The sequence below is a fragment of the Lagenorhynchus albirostris genome, chromosome 11, assembly GCF_949774975.1.
Source record: "Lagenorhynchus albirostris chromosome 11, mLagAlb1.1, whole genome shotgun sequence".
In the NCBI taxonomy this organism is placed as follows: domain Eukaryota; kingdom Metazoa; phylum Chordata; class Mammalia; order Artiodactyla; family Delphinidae; genus Lagenorhynchus; species Lagenorhynchus albirostris.
The window spans coordinates 11557713-11579306 of record NC_083105.1 but is presented as its reverse complement, the minus strand read 5'-3'; the positions used below and the strand labels follow the sequence as shown (position 1 = coordinate 11579306).

General features: G+C 46.5%; 1 protein-coding gene across 1 annotated transcript in view; it reads right to left on the bottom strand.

The window, feature by feature from the left end:
- Positions 1-15277, bottom strand: part of CACNG2 (calcium voltage-gated channel auxiliary subunit gamma 2) — a 118759-nt gene extending 103482 nt beyond the window's left edge. The window contains exon 1 of the mRNA XM_060165211.1: positions 15067-15277. Within this exon, the coding sequence (XP_060021194.1) occupies positions 15067-15277 (211 nt within the window). The remainder of the gene's footprint in view (positions 1-15066) is intronic.
- Between the last annotated feature and the right edge of the window lie 6317 nt (positions 15278-21594).

The window sequence follows — 21594 nt, the reverse complement described above, 5'->3', positions numbered from 1 at the left end:
TCTGGACTAGGTGAGCTCCCTGGATACACTGCTACTTGCCTTCCTTCTTTCCTTTCTTTGTAGCAACAGAACCCCTAATTTTTCACCATGCATGTGGCCACTTGGGAATAAGATTATATTTTCCAGACTTCTTTATAGTTAATGTGTGGTCACATGACAAACTTCTGGCCAATGAGACCAAAGCAAAAATGCTGTGAGGTGTCTTCCAGGAAACCTCCTTAAGAGCCATGTAACAGGTGCCTTTTGCCTTTGTTTCTTTGTGCCATCCTCCTCCTTGATGCCTGGAATGTGAAGGCAGTGGCGGGAGCTCTGGCAGTCACACTGGAGATGTGAGGTTAAAGGCCATACTCTACGGACGGTGGGGCAGGGAGCTGGTAGGAGCCTGTGTTTGCTAACCAGTTTGTGGAGCCTCAAGACCAGCCTTGTATTTCATGTCTCCAGATTGGTTTCCTTGAGAAAGGATAAACTTTTTGGCTTATTAAGCCACTGTTAATTTTCTTTTTCTGTTGCTTGTTGTCAAATCTAATCCTTCCTGCTACAAGCTCTAAAATCCCTTCCAGGGGAACCATTCTGAGCTTGTGATATTAGGGGAATTCTTTAAACACTCACTCCCTGTGCTAGGCAGAATAATAACCTGCCAAAGACGTCTACAGCCCCATTCCTGTAACCTGCGAATATGTTTCACATGTTATGGCAAGGGCCAATTAAAGTTGCAGATGGAATTAAGGTTGCTAATCAGCTGACCTTAAGATAGAGAGATTATCCTTGATTATCCAGGCACGGGCAATGTCGTCACAAACATCGTTAGAAATGGAGGAGGGAGGCAGAAGAATTAGCATTACAGAGTTGCGTCATGAGAAGGACTCTGTCTGATGCTGCTGGCTTTGAAGATGCAGGAAGGGGCCACTGGCCAAGGAATGTGGACAGTCTCTAGAAGCTGGAAAAGGCATGGAAACAGATTTTCCCTTAGAGTCTCCAGAAGGAACACAGTCCTGCTGACACCTTGATTTTAGCCCACTGAGACCAACTTCAGACTTCAGACCTACAAAAGGGTAAGACAATAAGTCTGTGTCGTTTTAAGCCATTAAATTGATGGTCATTTGTTACGGCAGCAATGGGAAATGAACACATTGCCTCTGGTTTCTTACTGGCAAAGTGAGCATCATATAACACCTATGTTATAGAGTGCTGTGTGGTTTAAGGAAGGTGACATCTGAGTGGTCCATAGGACAGGGCTCAACACACAGGAGACCCTCAAACAACGTTAGCTCTCAGGGAAAGTCATCCCTTTCTCTCACACCTCTATACAATCGCCTTTAGCCGTTAATGACAATAGTAGCTGAAACATATTGATATGAAGTGCTCAGGACTGAACCGATGGCTTTACCAAATTCAGGCACTCTGAATTTATTCGGTGCCTGGGAGGAAAGTTGTCATCACTATTTTAGAGGTGAGAAAGCAGGCCCAGTCTGCCAGTGGCAGAGGTAGGATTTAGACCCATGTTCACCAGAGCCCACTGGCCATGCTGCAAAAGCTTGCTTCTCAAAGTGTGGTATCAGCCTCACCTGGGAGCTAGAAACACAGGCTCAGCCCCCACCTGGACCCCACATCAGCATCTGCAGTTCAACAAGATCCCCAGTTTGTTAGGGTACACATCCAAGTTTGAGAAGTTCTGCTCTAGACCCAGTAGTGCTCTGTCCTCTCCTTGACCTTATTCTTTGGGAGGCAGCCTCCAGTGGTATCATTTCCTTCATCTGTGTTTCGCCTTTCCCCTCTGTTCTACTTGGCAAACTCCTCTTCATCCTCCAAAACCCACTGCAGAGGGCACTTCCATAGGACCTCTTCCGGACCTCCCCACGTAGAGTTGTTCTTTTGTCTGGCCCTTACACAGGCCTTCACAGTGCCCGAGCTCACTGGTAATAGTCTCGGTACATGCCTATCTCTTCTTCTAGGCCTTGATCTCCTTTGGAGCAATGGTATGTCTTCTGTCATCCAAATAACATTGAAACTGACTAAGCACCCTACTAGGTGCCAGGTCTGATCTCAGTCCTGGGGCTATCGTAGTAAATAGGACAGAAAAGATCCTGGTTTCTCAGAGCTTATATTCTGGTTGGGAAAGAAAGAATAAACACTGTAGACAAATTAGGAGAACACGAAATGAAGAAAAGAGAGACTGGGAAGAGGATGGTTGCTGTCAGCTGGGGGGATCAGAGCAGACCAGCCCCCGTAGGAGCTGACTTGTTTCTGTGCCCCCACAAATTAGCATAGAGCCTGACATAGCAAACATTTAAAAACTGTCAGATTGGATCAGATCTGACCATACTCCCAGATCAAACTGCATGTCTTTAAGTTCATGTCCTTTCCGAGCAATTGCTAGGCAATTTTTTTCCTACCAAGAAACTCCTGAAATTCCCTTCTTCTCTATGAAGTCCTCCGAGGTAAAAATCTAAAGCAGAGAATCCCCCATTCTCCAGCGCATCCCCTGCCTCTCTCTCTTCATCCAGCACCGACGACGTGGACCATCTCCCTGGCATCTGCCATTTAGTTATTGAATAAAGCACACCACGTGGTCAGCACGACAGGGTGCATTTCCCCGAGCTGGGGTCAAGGTCAGAAAATGTCAGCTTCTAAAAGAGAAGCTCTGAAGGTAGCATAAAATGGGTGAGAGTCTCTCTTTTTAAAAGCAACAACTTACCCTAGAGCTGCTGAGTAAAAAGGAGTAGATTAGCTTGCCTTCCACCTGAGTCTTATCAGCAAGCACTGCTTGGGAATGTTGGATGTTTATGCGTTTATTTCCAGATGCATGGCTTTATTCACTCTGTTAGCTGCTACACTCTGCCTGGGCTGGTGGTGTTTTGCTTACGTTTTCAGCCCTTGGAAGACAAAGACTCCACCTGTAATTTGTCATTGGCAGAGAGGAGCGTTTGCAAACTCGGATGCCTACGGAGGCCAGAGGAAGGCCAAAGCAGCCCGGCAGCCTCGGGAGCGGTGGGGACTTTGGGGAACTGCAGGGAACCTGCCATACGTGCCATACAGGATGTCCCTGTCCCATACCTGAAGGGACATCGGCTGCCCTGCTCCGATGTTGCCAAGCAGGAGGGGGGCTCAGGGTTACAAAAATCTGATGTTTTCCCCCAAAGGAAGCCAAACACAGGGCTTTTTTTAATAGGAAAGTTCTCGATTTGTAGAATATTTTGAGTTGCCAAACAGTGACAGCTCACAGGTCACTGTTTGCAACTGTTGGTATAATCAATAATAAACAGGCCAGTGATAAGAGCATCTGGCATTTAGAGAGTGTTTACTACGTACCAGCATCTTGTTAAGCACTTTGCATGGGGCATCTTACTAAACTTTCACAATCAACCCATGAGTGAGATACAATTTTCCCCACTTAGACACGAGAAAACCAGCTTAGAGAGGTGACATTCCTTGTCCAAGGTCACAAAACTGGTAAGTGATAAGGTTGGGATTTGAACCCAGGCTGTCAGATGCCAGAGCTGACACGAACTACAGGCCTGGCTAGAGCATAACGCATTCTTTCGTTATGATGATGCCGGGGAAAATCTGAGATTCCATACGCATCATAATCTCAAATGTAAAGCTTTTTTTCTTTATTCATTCATTCAACACTGACTGAGCAGCTGCTACTTGCCAGGCCCTGGAAACACAGGTGTGGAATCACTCTACCCGAGGTTAAAGGTACCATCTTCTTCCTGCAAATTTCTCCTGTTTCCCCTGTCTCAGTGAAGGTCACTCACTGTCACGCCTTGCTCAACACAAGTGACAGTCCTGGATCCTCTGATTCTGTTCCCTTGCTCGACAGCCCCCCTGTCCTGTGCCCTGGGTCAGCTGCTTCCTCAGTTGCTGGGCTGGGCAACCATCTCCTCCCTGGACTCCCTTCTCTGTCCTCCCCTTCTTCCCATTTCTGCTTCACACGGCTTCCTGAGCCATCCTCCTAAAATGCAAATCTGATCATATCATTTCCTTCTCAAAATTCTCCTCTTTAGACTCTTTACACGTGAACCATCCCTTCATGATGTGGTCTTTGTCTAACCTCATCCTTCAGGACGAACACCTTCCCCAGCCTCCCTTCCTGCACCTGATCCTCCAGCAATACTAGAAACTTGTGTGATCCCCCAAACATCCCATGCCCTCTCACACGTCTTGCTGGAAGAATCTCTCCACCCCTAGGTGTGCTTGCATGGGTCCTCCAATCCCCCACTGGGGCATAAGTTCCTTGAGGGCAGGGGCTGTGTCTTTTCGCCTTTGTAAACCCAGAGCCTAGGATGGTAACTAGCACATGGCAGTGACTGAGTACATTTTGTTGAAGAAATGGACAGGGGGACTCATGGTCTGGAGGTGGAGACAGAAACGGAAGCAGGCAACAAAAAAGATGGAAGATGCTGCGTCGGAGACATGCAGAGATGCTGTGGAAGGAAAGAGGGAGGGAACGTGAGCCAGGTGGGAGCAGGGTAGGAGGGGGCAGAGCTGTTGGGGGAAGTGACAATTCAACTGAGTCCTGAAGACAAGTGGAATGTGGTTGGAAATGGCCCTCTAGGCAGAGGGCTGGGGAGAGGGAATATATGTATGTATTCACCTCCTCCCCCTCCACAAACTACAGAGAGGGATGTCTATGCGTTTTGAGGCATCCTTTTGTATTCAGAGCTGTGGGAAAACCTGGTAGCCCGTCCACTTTTCCCTACTCTTCTCTGGGTAAGGAGCATATCCTAACTGAAGCTTCAGAGTTTTAAAAACTTCATCAAACGTGGAGCACAAACAGCAATTTCTGCTTAGCTTTGCCTTCAAATTCTCAAAGAAATTTATGTATAGATTTTGGGGCCAGGGGAAAATTGTAAATATAATTCATGTAATAGAAGGCTGTGCACAGGTTTTTGGGTTGGACAGGCTTGGGTTAGAACTCCAGCTCTGCTACTTGCTGTGTGACCTTGGGCAAGTCACTTAACTTCTCTGAGCCTCTTATGATGGAGATAGTGGCTATCATAGCATATACCTTTAGAGTTGTAAAGATTAAATAAGAGTTAACCCCTGGAAAGCATCTAAACAGTGTTCAGCACAAAGGAAGCACTCAATGAATGATTAATTATTATTATCGTATTATTAGTGTTAAAATGATGCCAGAATAGTCATTTTTAGGGTCGCTTTCTTTGCAAAATATGTTGGAGGAGAATTGGGGAGGAGAGTTCTCAACCATAGGGAAAATTCAAGAAGGATAAAGAATAAGACTTGTGCAGACAGAGATCCAGGTTGAGGGGAAAAGGTGGCAGAAATGAATGAATGATCCTTTATGCAGAGAAAGTGAGAAAAGACAGCCTGGGGCAGAACTGGGATAAAGAAAGGTCTAGGGATGGATACAAGTATATGTATGGTTGAGTTGCTTTGCTGTACACCTGAAACTATCACAACATTGTTAATCGGCTACACTCCAATATAAAATAAAAAGTTAAAAAAAAAGCAAAGCAAGGTGTAGGGATCAGCAAGCACTGGTCACCAGTGAGTTTAGTCCGATGACAAGGCCAGAGAGAGGCTGGCACTGGGGCATGTAAATTGCACGGTGGATGGTGTAGCAAAGCAAGGTACCAATTCCCCACTCAATGAAGCTACGGCAACCGTGCACCTAGGATCCCATACCTAATCTGTGGCCTGCTTGTTAGCAGCTGGAAGACTACCCAAGGTTGAGGAAGTTCAGGGAAAAATGAATAAATATAGTGTCAACAAGGAGAAAGGGGAGGTGGCTCCTCAGAGGCCGACTCACGGCTGCCAAGTCAGTACCTCTGAGCCAGGCGATCACGTATGAGGGTTTGGATTGAGAGAAAAGGTACCAGCTGCCCAGGAGGGAACAGGCTCGCGGGGGCTAATCAGCATCCCAGGTTGCGGGGTGCAAGGGAAACCCTTGCCTGTTCTCAAGGATCTTTCAGATGCGGTTCCAGCCAAACCTTGGAGGGATGACTGGGCAAGAGGAGGGAGTTTTTAAGAGCCCACCTCCCTCCCCTGATGGGAGCTCCTTGAGGCCAGGCAGCGTTGCCTTACTCATTCGCTCCACATTTAGCTCCTGAGCACGCTGTTTGTGCCAAGGCTGACAGGCCCCTGCCCTCACATGGCTCACAGTCTCCTAGGGGCACACAGACCATAAGCAAATAAATGCTCAAAAGAAAAAAAAGTCAATGTTAAGATGTTAAAAAAGGAAATAAAATCGAGTGACTTGACAGGGAGCTCCTTTAGATGGGGCAGTCAGGAAGGCTCCTCGAGACGGTGGTACTGAGCAGAGACTTGTCTTCATCCTCGTCACCCCAGCGCCCAGCCCACTGTGTGTGGCCAATAAAGGCTTGTTCTGCTGGGGAGGGAGCGCCTTGAAGCACCTCTACTGTATATCGCTTACAGTCTTCTTCCTTCCCCCTCTTATTCTCTGTTCACTACAACTGACTTAGGGCGAGTCACCTGGTCACTGCCACAGTCTCCTGTGCTCACCTCTTCCCAGTTAAATCACACCAGCTCCGGCGACCCCAGCTCCCATCCGTCAGAGTCCGAACAGCCAGTGATCTCACTAACGGACAAAGCCAGGTGCGCCCCTCCCTTGCTTCCCACCTCTCTGGACCCCCCTTTTCTCCCACGCCGAAACACTAACTGCTCTGTGAGAGCCATTTCTGTCCCTTTGGGATCCCATCTCCACTGCCTCCCAAACTCCCCCTCCCTGCCTTCTACCTTCCAGCCTCACTGGACCATCGGCATGACTGCTTGGGCATCTGTGTTTCCGCACATGCCGTTCCTTCTGTCTGAGGTGCGCTTCATCTCCCCAGCTTGCTCACCCCTACGCATCCTCAGAACCCCGTCTTGCCTGGCATCCCCTCCTCCCCAGTCTCTCTGCTCCCAGAATTCCCCAGGCTTATGCTTCCCACTGTGTCATCAGCATCATCTGTTCACTGGTTTGTCTTCTACTAGATTAGAAGTTCCTTGAGGGCAGATGGAGACTTTGCCTCTGTCCTAGACTCTCACACGGCACCTGGCAAGGACTCGGAAAGCTGTGGAACAAAGATCAACTATCACCCTTTTCTTTGTCAAGAAAGGTTCTTGTAAGACCACACACTTCCCCCACATTGTTTCCTGAGTCACGGGACAGGCACTAAGGGCAAGTGGGAGAAATCCCTCGGGCTCTCTCAACACCCTGCCTGCATTTCTCTCTGCCAGCAAGATAGTTTTCCATCTCCCTTTGATTCCAAGACACAAATTTTAAGTTTTAAGGTTTCTGAAATTAGAGTATGTTTTACAACTGATATGTACATGAAATTTGTTTGCCCCTGTCCCGAAAGCTGTTTAAGTAGCTAGTTCATTTTTATTTTTTATTTATTTATTTATTTTTTTTGATAGTTCATTTTTATAATCAATGGCATCAGAACTGAGGGAAGATGGAACTGGGAGATTACAGCCCTTTATGTACCCAGGAGAAAGGACCGGGATGTGAGGCCATAGAGTTCAGCGACGATCCCACAACGCTGACATGCATTTCTTGGCATTGGGGAGCACAGTTCACATCCCTCTACTCTCATTCCTATTTTCAAAAAGTCTGGCGGATTTAACTGAGCCTCATTGCCATTCCAGCTCAAATCCTCAAAGATCGTAACTGATCGTAAGAGATGCCAGGAATCTCTCTGAGTTTGGGGGAGGGTGATAAGGCGAGGTGGCAGCAGGCTATGTCAAATGTCTTGCATGAGACAGAGTCATTCTGTGAGATGCCTGTTCTTTGGGATTCCCTGCTTGGACTCACCTGGAGGGTCCTGAGGGAGGATGGGTCTTGTTCACTTCTGCCTCCCAATGTCTACTGCAGGATTGGAACCTACCATCAACACCTCCACTAAGCATAGTTTGAATTTTGTTGATTGGAGTTGAATCAATCTATTTTTTCCCTTCTCTGTGCTGTCATGAGTTTTGAGGCCAAAGAGACCACCGCACTCAGATGTGGGTGGAATCAGGAAGAGCATGACAAAGAGAAGGGAAGGGTGCTCTAACCCCCACAACAACCTTAGGGGCAGGCATCGTCAGCTCCATTAGATAGATGGTGTGAAGGAGGCACAGAGATAGAATTAACTAGCTCAAGGTCACACAGCTTATAAGCAAGAAGCTAGAAGTCAAAGAGCAAAATTCTTTAACAAGACTAGCAAGGCCCCGCACCCTTGGGTGCTAACTATTTCTGCATCCCCCTCCCCACACCATCCAGCATCCTCCCCTCCCCATCCCCCCTCCCTCTGGGTCCTCCAGCCACCCTGGCCTCCTCCCAGGACTTGCTCCTTCTCTCCCTCACTGATCTTTGCACTTGCTGCCCTCCAACCTGGAAAGTTTCTTCTTCACCCAGTTAACTTCTATGCATCCTTCATATAGCCATTCACATCTCACCTTCTCAGGGAAGGCTCCTCTGATTAGAACGATCTTAATATCATAAACTCACAGTCTCGTGTGACTCTCCTTGAGAGGACTTAGCATAGTTGTAACTTACTTCACAACTATGTTAAGTGAGAGTCTTTAAAGTAAGGTCTGTCTCTTCCAGAAAGCTCTGAGAGCAGTGACCCTGAAGGGAGTTGCTGCCCACCATGACCCCAACACTTGGCCCAGCACCTGGCACGTTGCAGGGGCTCATCAAAGATTTAACAAATAAAATAAACGAGTGAAGGAATTGCTTGATTTGTGGCTGTAAACTAACCTGGAAACTTAAAGTGCATATTTCATCTGAATATGGTTTTTTGGCCAAAATACTTATAGTCAAGGCTAAAAGGAACCATTGCATTTTTGAACCATTTAAAAATCTCCTGCATTATCAGTCTGGGTACATATCTCCTCCTCCCCCACTGACCTGAAAGCAAACACTCATAGGAAACTCTCCCCGAGGATCTTTGTGACAGACGCTGTGGATGATGTAGAGAGAGGAAAGCATGGCCAGTATCTATTTAGAGGATGTTCACCCCCCAGCACTTTCTTCTCAGGCATTTATTTTCTCTCCAAACACTTTCTTTCTTATTATCTTTGTTATTGCCCCTTGTGTGTTGAAACACTCTCTCTCCTTCCCTTCTCTCTTCTCTCTGTGTTGAGTCCATTATTTATTTTTTGGAATGTCAGAAAAAAAAAAAAAAAGAAAGAAAGATGCTTCTGCCACCATTGCTCACGGTTTGTAATTTAAGGAACAATCCTTTGACGATATGAAGGGATCATTATTTCTCAATGCCCACCCTGTAGTGGGCAGTGGTGGTTTTGTTCATTTGCCAACAAAGGTGGGCTGACTCTTGCACCATCATAATTTCTGCGGCCACAGCAATGGGCAGAAAAAAGATCCCTGCCTTCCTGGGGCTGACAGTCTAGTGGTGCAGACACACAACAAATGGCATGAGTAAATTTCATAGTGTGCTGGAAGGTGGGATGTACTCTGTACAAAAAAATAAAAATAAAACAGAGCCAGGAGGATTTATGAGGGGTACAGAGTAGGGGTTGTTGACTGTAATTTCAAACCAGGTGATCAGGAAAGAAGGTGGCACTCATTGGTTTAATCCCAACGAATCACCCTGTGAGAGGGCTGTTAGACCTCCTTTTTGTGGAAAGGGAAACTGAGGCTTGGAGAGGTTAGATGACTTGCCCCAAATCGCACAGCTCGTAAAGCTGCAGCGCTTGAAGGGAACCCAGGTCTGTGGGGCTGCAAAACTCTTTCAAGGGCACCACATACAACAAAGTTGCATCTGAAAACTTCTGCGACTTCAGGAGACATACATTTGTTATTCTTTGAAAACTGCTTGCCAGCGTAAAACTCGCGGAGAGTTTACATCGAGGACACTTCCAAAATGAAAGGGCAAACACGAAGAGGCGTGTGGTGGGTCCAGCCTGAAGTTCAGTATTTGTCCCCTTGGGCTCGTGGGAGTGAGAAGATTCTGACAGAGTCACCCGGCAAGGTGCAGGCAGCTGGAGGGAGTGGCATGTGGGGGAGTCTGGTGGGTCAGAGCTCAGGTGTCCTGACATGCTTGGGTTGGGCGCTCAGAGCGGACACTCGGTGGGATGCAGACAGAATAGAATCCAGTGCTGGCAGTGAATCTGAACACAAGACCACAGAACGCCAAGGTTCATGCATAGAGCCCTCTGGAGGTTTGCAGGGTGGAAACAAGAGGCCTGGATTCAAGTTCTCCCTCTGCCACCCTCTGCCCATGTGGCCTTGGTGTGAGGTGTCATACCTGGCACCTGTAAAGGGAGGGGCAGGAGGGCAATGTGAATGGGCTGCGATTTGCAGAGCTGGTTCCTCAATAAAGGAATCAGGTTTGTCTTACAAGGTGAGAAGGGCTAGGAAAGTGGGGCCTGGCTCCATGGAAAACTGCTGATCAGAACCTACGACCTTAGGCAAAGTTCTCGAGGTCCTGGGAACTGGGTGGGGAAGTCTGGTAAAGAATTCTGGGGCAGGTTTTGGGGAAGCTACGTAGGGATGGTCCATGATGCCTGCTCTCTGCCCAAAGTGTCTGTTCTAGTGAGTATTAGGATCAAACTAGATTTTGGCATCCTTTAAAAGCTGAAGAGGGAAGAAAAGCAGTGGGTTAATGTTTTTCTTCCCCACAGAGACTGAGTGTACTGATAATTTTTCTTTAGCTAATTAGGAGCTGTGCAACCCAATGACTGACTCTTTTTGAATTTTCTCATTTTACAACAATGAAGTCATGACTCATTCTTTTAAAAAAGAAATTCCATAACCTATATGGGAAAAGAATCTGAAAAAGAATGGATCTATGTGTATGTATAACTGAATCAATTTGCTGTACACCTGAAACTAACACAATATTGTAAATCAACTACACTCCGATATAAAATAAAAAATTAAATTAAAAAAATAAAAAAGAAATTCTGGGAAGAACAAACCAATCATCCTGATTTCCTCACCCCCTTCCCCCCCCCTCTCTCTCTCTCCCACCCCCCCCAATTACTTGCTTGCTGCATGACCTTATGATCTTTGAATTAATTTCAATAATTTAAGAATTTCTGAATCAATCCATTGATAGATATTTTTTCTGGACCTACTGTGTGCAAAGGATCTAAAGAGAATCAAATTATCTTGGGAATTATGGAGCGATAGGTACACAGTATGAAGGCCCATTAGTAACTTCTAAACTCAGCTCTTCCACACGTAAAGACAAGAGTGTCCGGGAAAGGCAGTTCGCATTTCTAAAATAAAAGATATATACTTTCCTTCTGCAGAACAAGAGAGTCATGGCTGAACCCAGCCTGGGGCACTGGGCACCTTGCAGGCCAAGCAAAAGCTATGCAATTATGAACTTGGAAAAGATAGTTCAGGAAAACCCAGACACCTCTTACTCAAAGAGAACAGGAATGGAGAATGGACGGCAGAGCCCCTGTGAGTAAGCAAGTTGTGGAGGAGAAGAGAGGAAAAGCCAGGAAGAAGAGGAGCTCAGAAATACAGCAGAGGGATTTGAACAATCTGGACAGAGAGAAAGATTTTTGCTCTCCCTCACAGCAAGGAAAAGGGCGAGAGAGGGAGAGAGAAGGGAGGGTGCATTTCTGCCTTGGACCACGTTGTACTGCTGCTGGCTCCTCCTCTGCAGGGCTGGGAATCCTCTGGGGGAGACATGGAGCCCAGACAGAGGGGAGGAAGGTGCAGGAGAGAATAAACACGAAGAGTGAATTTCTTGCTGCCCCTGGAGACGATGATTCCTTTTGGTGACAACAGAGGTTAATACACGGAACAGCAGGTCACTGCGTGGCCCAGAGACAGCACGCTTGGAACAAGCTGTTTTAATGTCCTGTTGTAGATTTAACTGAATTCTTCTCTGAAAGGGCCAATTCATCTCTCCATTCGGAGGCTCTTAAAGCAGCTTTCCTGAAAAGTTCAAGAACTTTTCCTATCGCTTTCCATCTACATGGGTCCACGTGCAGACCGTCCCCCACGCCCTCAAATCCCACTAAGGACACTAGTCTGCTGGGGGTTTCAAGTTCACACCCAGAGACACCACTACTCTTTACTCTGCAGAGGGAGAAAATAAAGGCTGTGGTTTCTTCTTGATTCCTCTCCCCTTCCCACTGTGTCTACCCCTAACAAGTGGTCCTGTTCTCTTCTCATTCCTCAACAGAGGAATTCATTTCACAAACAGCCATAGAGGCAAAGAAAGGTTTTCTGATTCTTATTTTCATCAAGAAGTGAACAGCAACAAAAAAGTCATCTCAGGAGATAAAAAGCCCTAATGCAAACCGGAGAGCCAAAGAGATCGGAAGCAGACAGGGTTGTTTTTCATGTGGAGTCATTAGCAGCATGTTGGAGAGAAGATTGGAAATCTGTTCGCAACTTTTTGGATACGGGCAGGAAACACAATAAAGGGGTGATGGGAAATCTTTTCTGAAAGTCCAGTTTCTCACAAAAAACACAGGTTGGGGGAACCTGGCAACTTGATTTCCATAAAGGCCAACCCTATTTTGAATGCTCAATAAAGCAAGTACACGAACGCCCCACAAGAACCATCTGTGTCAACCTGCAGAAATAAGTGCATTTATAATCTCTGGAAATCAGTGCAGTCTTTGAAAATATGTGGCTTTAAAACCTTCAAACCACTTCCTAAGTGGCCAAGGCCCAACTTCCTAAGGGGGAGTCTGAGGCCTTCAAAAGTCCATATGGACAGAGGCTTTGGAAATTAAAGGCCGGGTTGAACTGGGGCCCTGAGTACCCACCCTTCCTGCCTGGACCTTGGCTACAAGTGGAAAAGGCACAAGAATCCTAAAGCAGCCCGGCCCAGCCTTCCCCACCATCCCCCCACCCGCGACTGCCGGGAGGCCCCAGTCCTGGGGAGAAGAGCCAAACCCACAATCCTTGGGAAGTGTTGCAATACTAACCCTTTTAGGGATGATTCAGGGAGGGAGGTGTGGGTACGGCTTGGAGAGAAAGCTGAAGGGGGCGGGCAGCACATTTGGGGATGTGGACACCAAACAGATGGAATTTTAATGAAAATACTTAAGCCTTTTAATGCATAAGTGATCCAAAGCCACTGTCTAGTCCTCTTCCCTTCAGGGAATTAGAAAATGTTTAAAAGATCATGGTATTAAGAATTTGCACATAAAACCCTGATAAAGTATATTTATACCAACTCACCAATTGCTGGGACTATTTCTCCTAAAATCATGTCCTGTCTTTCGTCTCATCTCTTGTCTGCATATCTTCATCCACCTAACTAAAGTCCAAGGAAGGTAAATTGCTACTATGACCATTTCCCTAAAGCAACCCTCATTCACTTTGCTTTCCTTCTCTTTTGGAATAAAAGCATGCCATAAATGTTTAATTAACTGGAAGTCTTTCCACTGTTAGCGACTAGCTGCATGAAAGCCTCTTCATTTTTTTAAAGGAGGGGTGTGTTTAAAACAGTGCCTATTAATTTCCCGATATTGATTCTTCGGCTGGGGAAGAGCATATAGCATTCAGCATAGAGCTCCGCTGCAGACCATGTTCAAGGCAGTGGTTTGGATTGAGAAAGGGCACCAAATGCAGTATGCGTCAAATAGACCATCGCTCAGTGAAGTCACTTAGCTATTCAAAACATGTTCAGCCGTCACTCAACCACTTGCACCAAGATTGTTGTGGGGGGGGGCATGGAATTGGTGCTCTTTCCCAGACATAAATATTTCCCAAAGAGCAGCTTTTGCTCAGTTTGGGTTAGACTCTGGGGTCACATTATTTCTCCCTCTCCCTGTCTGTTTCCTTCTCTTCTCCACCATCTCCTGGCTTCAACTCCCTGCATCACCATCCCATGTTGAGCTTAACAAACAATCCTGCGGTCCCCGCTTCCCGACGCTGCCTCAAACGGCCTCCGTATTGGTTCATAGCAGAAGCAAAGCACATAAGCTTTTCTTTCCACCCAGAAACATGTATCTCTCTGTGCATGTCTTCCTATGGGTGGCTGTAGCTTGTACACACAGACATAGGTAGCCGCTCAAATGCAGCCCCTCATATTAAAGTGTGTTGCTAAATGCAGGTTGTATGACCTGCAGGAGTTTTTCCCCCCTGTGTTTATTAATGTGTCTCAAAGCACATGCTTTCACCCGTACCCTGATCTTCCAGCCTTTCCACCGTGGGGACCGCTTTGCCCACAGCACATGCACAGGCACACGTGTCCCAATGACCCTGCAAGATCAAGACAAACAGCTGACACTCCTGACCCACTGCTCCCTACTGTTCCCCCTCAACCTCCCCATGCCCTCCTCTCCCTCCCAGCCTCCCTGCACAATGTCTGATTCCCAAGCTGGCTGCAATGCTGATTCTACACGCTTCTGGATAATAGACATGTCACTCTGTGTGGAAGTGAATTGGTTCTCAGCCTAACCTGCAAGTGAATTGCTGTTTATTAGAACTTGGGTCTGTTTCCTGTGAGAGACGTTACGTGTTTTTAGACTTTGTAAACGTTAAAACACACATACACACACAGCCAGTCGCCTCGAACGATATGTGTGGCTCATAGACATTACGAAATGCTCTTGAACTCAGCTTGCGATCCTGGAATAATTAGGATTTACCAAATAAGGGTTCTTAGAAAAAACAGATTTTTTTAAAAAAAAAGGAGATTTGCAGATGATGAGGTGTCTGGGACTTTTGGGGAGTAAGGGGAGGAGGACGGGAAAGGAAAAGCATTTTGGAATTCTTCATTACGAAAAGAGGAGCGGGGTTGAGAGAGGCAGTTATTCTCTACCCCCTCATAGATGGCCATACTACATCAAAAGGCAAATCCTAATGATTCCAAAGCAGGTGGAGCACATTTGACTTTTAAAGACAATCTCTTGTTGTTTTCATCATATCATAGATTATTTCAATGAAGAGGTTTGAAGGAAGGGGGGTGGTGGAGGCTTGAGGGTTGAGTATGGCTTTTGCTTATTGATTTTCTTTCCTCTGAAACTAACCCAACCAACCTTGATCTGTGGTGGAAGGAGTGAAGTAAGAAAATGGTGGAATGTAAAGGGAACTTATTTGGAGGCGGGTGGGGAGGGGGAGTGAGAAGAGGAGGAGGGGTGGAGAGGGGGAGGAGATGGGAAATCAAATACCTTCTAGGCAGCAGGTTCTCCATAATCCAGAATGGGTCATAACTTCCTCGTTCTTTTTGCTGGTTTCATTCTCACTGACACTTTTGGTCTTGCAAACCCCTCTGGAGTAGAGCCAATAGTCGGTTCCCACAGCTATGGTCATCAGACTGAAGGCAGCGAAAGCACCAACGGTGGTTAAAAGCATTTGAACACCTCGATCAAACAGCCCCATAATTCTTCATTATATAAACACCCAACCGACTTCTGGTTCTCGGGAGAGTGTGTGTGAGGGTGCGAGTACTAAAGCAAAAAAATAAAAATAATTCCACTACGAATATAATGGATATATGTGTTAATAGAGGATATGGAGAGATATAAAAAAAGGGAGGTAAGAAAGCTCACGGAAAAGAGTGTAAATTATAAAGATCACACGGGAAGAGAGGCTTGCCTTTTGAGATCAGAAACTGTTCCAGTTGCAGTGATTAAAAAAAAAAAAGGAAAAAATAAAAAGACACCCCCCACCCCCCCAAGTGAGATGCCTTAATCTCTTTTCCTAAAATTCTGGTCTCCAGTTTCCATATGTGATAGCTAATTTGGAGAGGGCTTCCACAGTGAACCAGGGATCAGCCGCATTCTCAACACAATCTCTCATGGTCGGGACCTAGACAGTTAGAGATTGTAAAAGCCGAGATGCAACCTTCCGTCTTCGCTCTCGGCTCTGCGGCCTGCGCCATGAAAATCCTTTGCTTCGCCAGTTCTCTTCCTTGGGGGGGTCTCGGGCGTTTTCGTTTCAGACCAGACTTCCCAGTATTCTGTAAGCCCTTGATTTCAGCTGAACAGGTGCGGGGGTCTCGCCTTCCATGGTTGTGCCCCGGCAGCGGCAGCTGCAGCAGCAGGGCGGGCAGGCGCGGCGGCGGCGGCGGCGGCAGGACGAGCAGCGGCGGCGGTTATTGTTGTTGGTGGCGGTGGTAGTGTTGGCGAAGTGGGGGAGGGAGGGGGTTTCTCCCAGAGAATCGAGGCGGGTTTCCCTCCCCCTATCTGCAAAGCTCCTGGAAACAAGGGAGCCGGCGTCTTGCTGCAGGATGGGCCGTCCGCCTGCCCCCTCCCACCCCACTCCCTGCCGGCTCGGCCCCCGGCGGAGGCGCTCCCACCTACTGCATTACCGGGTGGTGCTGAACTGGACAGCTCCCTGCGCCGCCCGCTTCGCGCGCTCTCCGGCTCCCCCGGCGGCCCGCCAGGAGGGGGGCGCGGGCCAGAGTCCTCCCTTCCCTCGGGGGCAGCAAGGCCAGGGCAGAGCGGGGCTGCCTTTCCTCTTTTTACCCCTCTCCCAGATCCTGAAATGAGCGCTCTCCTGGGCTCCCGGAGCTTAGAGGAAGGCGTAGCTAGAGATAGCTCCGCTCCCTCTCCCTTTCCCTCTCCCTCTCTCTCTCTCACACTCTCTCCCCTTCCCTTCCCCCTCGCTGTTTCTTCCAGCTCAGCCTCCTTCTCATTCCATCTCTACGTGCCCAGAGCTTCAAATACAACCCTCCCATCACAATCAGACGGGCACAAAACTTGGACCAGCCGTTTCTTTGCCTGGAAGCCCTGAAAATATAACCTGGATGGGTAATTACAAACACGGTCTCTATGTGTTTTTTAAATCTTTTGCACTTTGCTGTTTGGGGGATCTGTTTTATTTTGTTGGCACGTTAGCTGTTCTCCTTTTGGTCGTTTCTGTCTCGTCTCTGTCTCTTTCTAGCTGACAGGGTGTGTATGTGTGTCTCTGTAGTTTTCCGTGAAATCCCAAATCTTGCTCCTACAAGCAGACATTTTGGAAAGATTATTCATGGAAAAGGGTGCAAAAGGGTGACTGGCGACTGGGGCTTGGGCGATGAGTTTCATCTCAAGGATAAACATGTTTGAGGGGAAGTGAGTGAAATGTGAGTCCTTCTAAGTTTCCCATGTCATTTGTGAACTGGATGGGAAGAGATAAAAATCTCCCTGCTGTGAATAAGGAAACACATCATAACTCTCCGCTTTTCCTCAGCAGAATGGTTGTCTTGTGTTAATTACAGTGTCACCTCTTGTTTCTATATGTGCAACTTTTCCTTAATGTGACCCCTGGAGAAAGAACCCCATCAGATTCCTGCTGCTACTGATTATATTTCTCTCTGATCAGTTTCCTAGTTAGGTGAGGGAGAGCACATGAGGCATGGTGTAGGTGCACTGTTTTTAATTTTGGGTGGGGGGAGGAGCCTAGAGAGAGGTGTAAGTCTGATGGGTCAGTTGGGGGTTAGAGATGTTTCAATTTCATAGCTCAGCTATTCTATACTTTCTTCTTTCTTCTTCCATTTTTGTCTGGAGATAATTTGCTTGACAATTTCTTAGTGATCTGGTGATTATCAAAGAGTATACAAAAGGTGACTGAATTCAAAACAGACTTTCTTTGGTATTGCCTAACGTCTTTCCCTTAGCTCAGAGTTGGTCTGAAGGTATGGCCAATACATTTTTTTTTTTTTTTTTTTGGTGTAGAAAAACTACCTGTTTCTCCATCCTCCTTGAAACTTCCTTCTCTCGCTCCCTTTTCCCTTCTCACAAAGGAAGGACTCTTGAGAGGGGTAATCGCTGCGCTCCTGGCACCTTGGAGAGGGTCCTGGTGTCCGGAGAATGCGACCAAGATTACAGCAACCTCTGCTAAGGTACCTTTAGGGTACATATAGCAAGAGCTACTTTTGCGGACTGAGGATTTCTCCTGTTTGGTTTCTTGTCCTTTGAGGATGGGGATGGAAATTGGGATGGGAGAGGAACTGACATGCTGATCTCACTCAGCAGGGAGCCGAGCAAGTTCAGCCAGGGGTTCAGATGAGTGATTTTCTTGGCTCTCTTCCTTGAGAAAAAAGTGAGGGGCAAGCAGGAAGCCTTCTTAAACGGGACTTTTGGGGAGAGTCGAGAGAGGTTTGGGCGCAGCCACATGAGACTGAGAAGCTTGCTCTCACTTACTCCTGTCACCTTGCTTGCCTTTGACCTGTCCAAGAAGTCCCTTCAGACTGGAGATAGAACCCTTCTTCTTAGCCCCCCATCCCTTTCAGACCAAGCCCTGAATCTTTTGCTCTAACAGAATCAGTAACAGAGGCTCAAAAGCTTCTGTTTGACTGCAGAAGCAGCTAACATCTCAGCCACTGACAGTGGCGGCAGCTTCAGCGGCATTTGATTAATCTTCTAGCCAGATAATCATTGAGTAAAGGAAAGTGGGTGCGGGGGCACGTAAGAGCTTTAGGTTGACGGTGTGGAGAGAACAGACACTTCTGGAGACAGAACAGGCCTGGTGACACAGCTTGCCTCTGTGCTGCTTGGTAACTGCAGGATTCAAACAAGTCGGCTTCCTAGAGCCTCAGTTTCACCACATGTAAAATGAGCGCATAGTACTGCCTCCCCCTTTCTGAAGTTGTTCCCAGTTGCTCCCTGCTTTTCACAGCTGCCACCCTGCTCAGATTCTACCATCCCTTTCGTAGCACTTTATTTTGTGCCTGTGTCAGCTCTCTCTGACCTGTGAGCCTTTTGAGGTCAATAGCTGTATCTTGTTCACCATTGTACCTTTGGGAGCTAGTGCAGGGCTTGATACATAACAGATACTTGATAAATAAAGGCTGAGTGATTCTAGTGAGTTTTAGATGGTGTACCTGGCATGTAGTAGGCACTCAGGAAATGTGCTTGCCTCTCATTTCTCCTCCGCGCCATTTACATCCAGATTGGTTTCCAGCCTCTTCTTCCATCTAACTCGTGTACCACTCCCCTTCCCCCTCCCCAACCTAGCTCTGCCCCTGCGGTCCCTTCTGCAGACAAGGCAAGGCTACCTGGGAAGACCTGGCTTGGTGCAAACCACATTAGATGCTTTGGAGCCACCAGGCACACACACTTAGCAGCTGCTGAATGGGTGCTTTTAGGGGAGCAGCTTTGGGAGTCTGCAGTTGGCGACTTGGTAAAGGCTTAGAGGAAATTAGCTGAAATGCCACAGGCCTATTTTGAGCTCCTTCTTTGATGGAGTGGAAATAACATGGGGTTTGGGCACAGCAGACCTGGCCTTGGAGCACAAGGCTGCCGTTTCCTCATTGTATGACCTTGGGCAGTCACTTAACCTTTCTGGAAATCTCTCTTCATCTGTCAGGAGGGCCACTGGCAGAAGCCTTACAGTGTGGCTGTCAGTGTTATGTGTAAATAACCATGACAATAGCTAACATGCCAGGCACTGATCTAGGCTGAGTCCCACAACAATCCTATGAGGGAGGAACCGTTTTACAGATAAGGAACCTGAGTCACATAATGGTTTAAATATCTAGCCTAAGGTTGTGAGTGACAGTGAGTGAGTGGCAGAGCTCTAGCCCAGAAGTCCAGCAAACAGCCCTAGGTCTTAACCTCTGTGCCTTGACCCAAGATAGAAGCTTTCTGAATAAGGATATCACACCAATGCTATTTGCTTCTCATCCACAGATTTGGCAAGGATTTAAGGGAGTAACTTCTAGGTTCCACATATTTTCACACAGATTGTTTTTTTAACATCTTTACTGGAGTATAATTGCTTTACAATGGTGTGTTAGTTTCTGCTGTATAACAAAGTGAATCAGTTATACATATACATATGTCCCCATATCTCTTCCCTTTTGCGTCTCCCTCCCTCCCACCCTCCCTATCCCCCCCCCTCTAGGTGGTCACAAAGCACCGAGCTGATCTCCCTGTGCTATGCGGCTGCTTCCCACTAGCTGTCTATTTTACGTTTGGTAGTGTATATATGTCCATGCCATTCTCTCACTTTGTCCCAGCTTACCCTTCCCCCTCCCCGTATCCTCAAGTCCATTCTCTAGTAGGTCTGTGTCTTTATTCCCGTCTTGCCCCTAGGTTCTTCATGACAATTTTTTTTTTTAGATTCCATATATATGTGTTAGCATATGATATTTGTTTTTCTCTTTCTGACTTACTTCACTTTGTATGACAGACTCTATGTCCATCCACTTCACTACAAATAATTCAATTTTGTTTATTTTTATGGCTGAGTAATATTCCATTATATATATGTGCCACATCTTTTTATCCATGCATCTGTTGATGGAGACTTAGGTTGCTTCCCTGTCCTGGCTATTGTAAATAGAGCTGCAATGAACATTCTGGTACATGACTCTTTTTGAAATATGGTTTTCTCAGGGTATGTGCCCAGTAGTGGGATTGCTGGGTCGTATGGTAGTTCTGTTTTTAGTTTTTTAAGGAACCTGCATACTGTTCTCCATAGTGGCTGTATCAATTTACGTTCCCACCAACAGTACGAGAGGGTTCCCTTTTCTCCACACCCTCTCCAGCATTTACTGTTGGTAGATTTTTTGATGATGGCCATTTTGACCAGTGTGAGATGATACCTCATTGTAGTTTTGATTTGCATTTCTCTAATGATTAATGATGTTGAGCATCCTTTCATGTGTTTGTTGGTGATCTGTATATCTTCTTTGGAGAAATGTCTATTTAGGTCTTCTGCCCATTTTTGGATTGGGTTGTTTGTTTTTTTGATATTGAGCTGCATGTGCTGCTTGTAAATTTTGAAGATTAATCCTTTGTCAGTTGCTTCATTTGCAAATATTTTCTCCCATTCTGAGTGTTGTCTTTTGGTCTTGTTTATGGTTTACTTTGCTGTGCAAAAGATTTAAGTTTCATTAGGTCCCATTTGTTTATTTTTGTTTTTATTTCCATTTCTCTAGGAGGTGGGTCAAAAAGCATCTTGCTGTGATTTATGTCATAGAGTGTTCTGCCTATGTTTTCCTCTAAGAGTTTTACAGTGTCTGGCCTTACATTTAGCTCTTTAATCCATTTTGAGTTTATTTTTGTGTACGGTGTTAGGGAGTGTTCTAATTTCATTCTTTTACATGTAGCTGTCCAGTTTTCCCAACACCACTTACTGAAGAGGCTGTCTTTTCTCCACTGTATATTCTTGCCTCCTTTATCAAAATAAGGTGACCATATGTGCGTGGGCTTATCTCTGGGCTTTCTATCCTGTTCCATTGATCAATATTTCTGTTTTTGTGCCAGTACCATACTGTCTTGATTACTGTAGCTTTGTAGTATAGTCTGAAGTCTGGGAGCCTGATTCCTCCAGCTCCGTTTCTCTTTCTCAAGATTGCTTTGGCTATTCGGGGTCTTTTGTGTTTCCATACAAATTGTCACACAGGTTCTTACACTTACCATTCCAACAACACTGCAAATGCATATTACTATCTTATCCTATAGGTGAGGAAACAGAGGGTCAGAGAGGTCATAAATCAAGTCCCAAGGTCATATATCAAGTTAGGTGGAACAGCAGAGAATTGAACATTTTGCATTGCATAATCAAGTTCTACTAGATCCAAGTTTCATAGTTTATTCATTTGTTCATCTAGTCGTTCAACAAATCAAGCACCTGCTATGTGTCAGGTACACATAGTAGATTTCCTGGGGATGTTGAGTAGGAAAAACACGGTCCCTTCCTCCAAGGATCTGAAGACAATTAGAAGGAGGAGACAGGTGAGGAAGAGCCACATTAAAGTAAGGAGA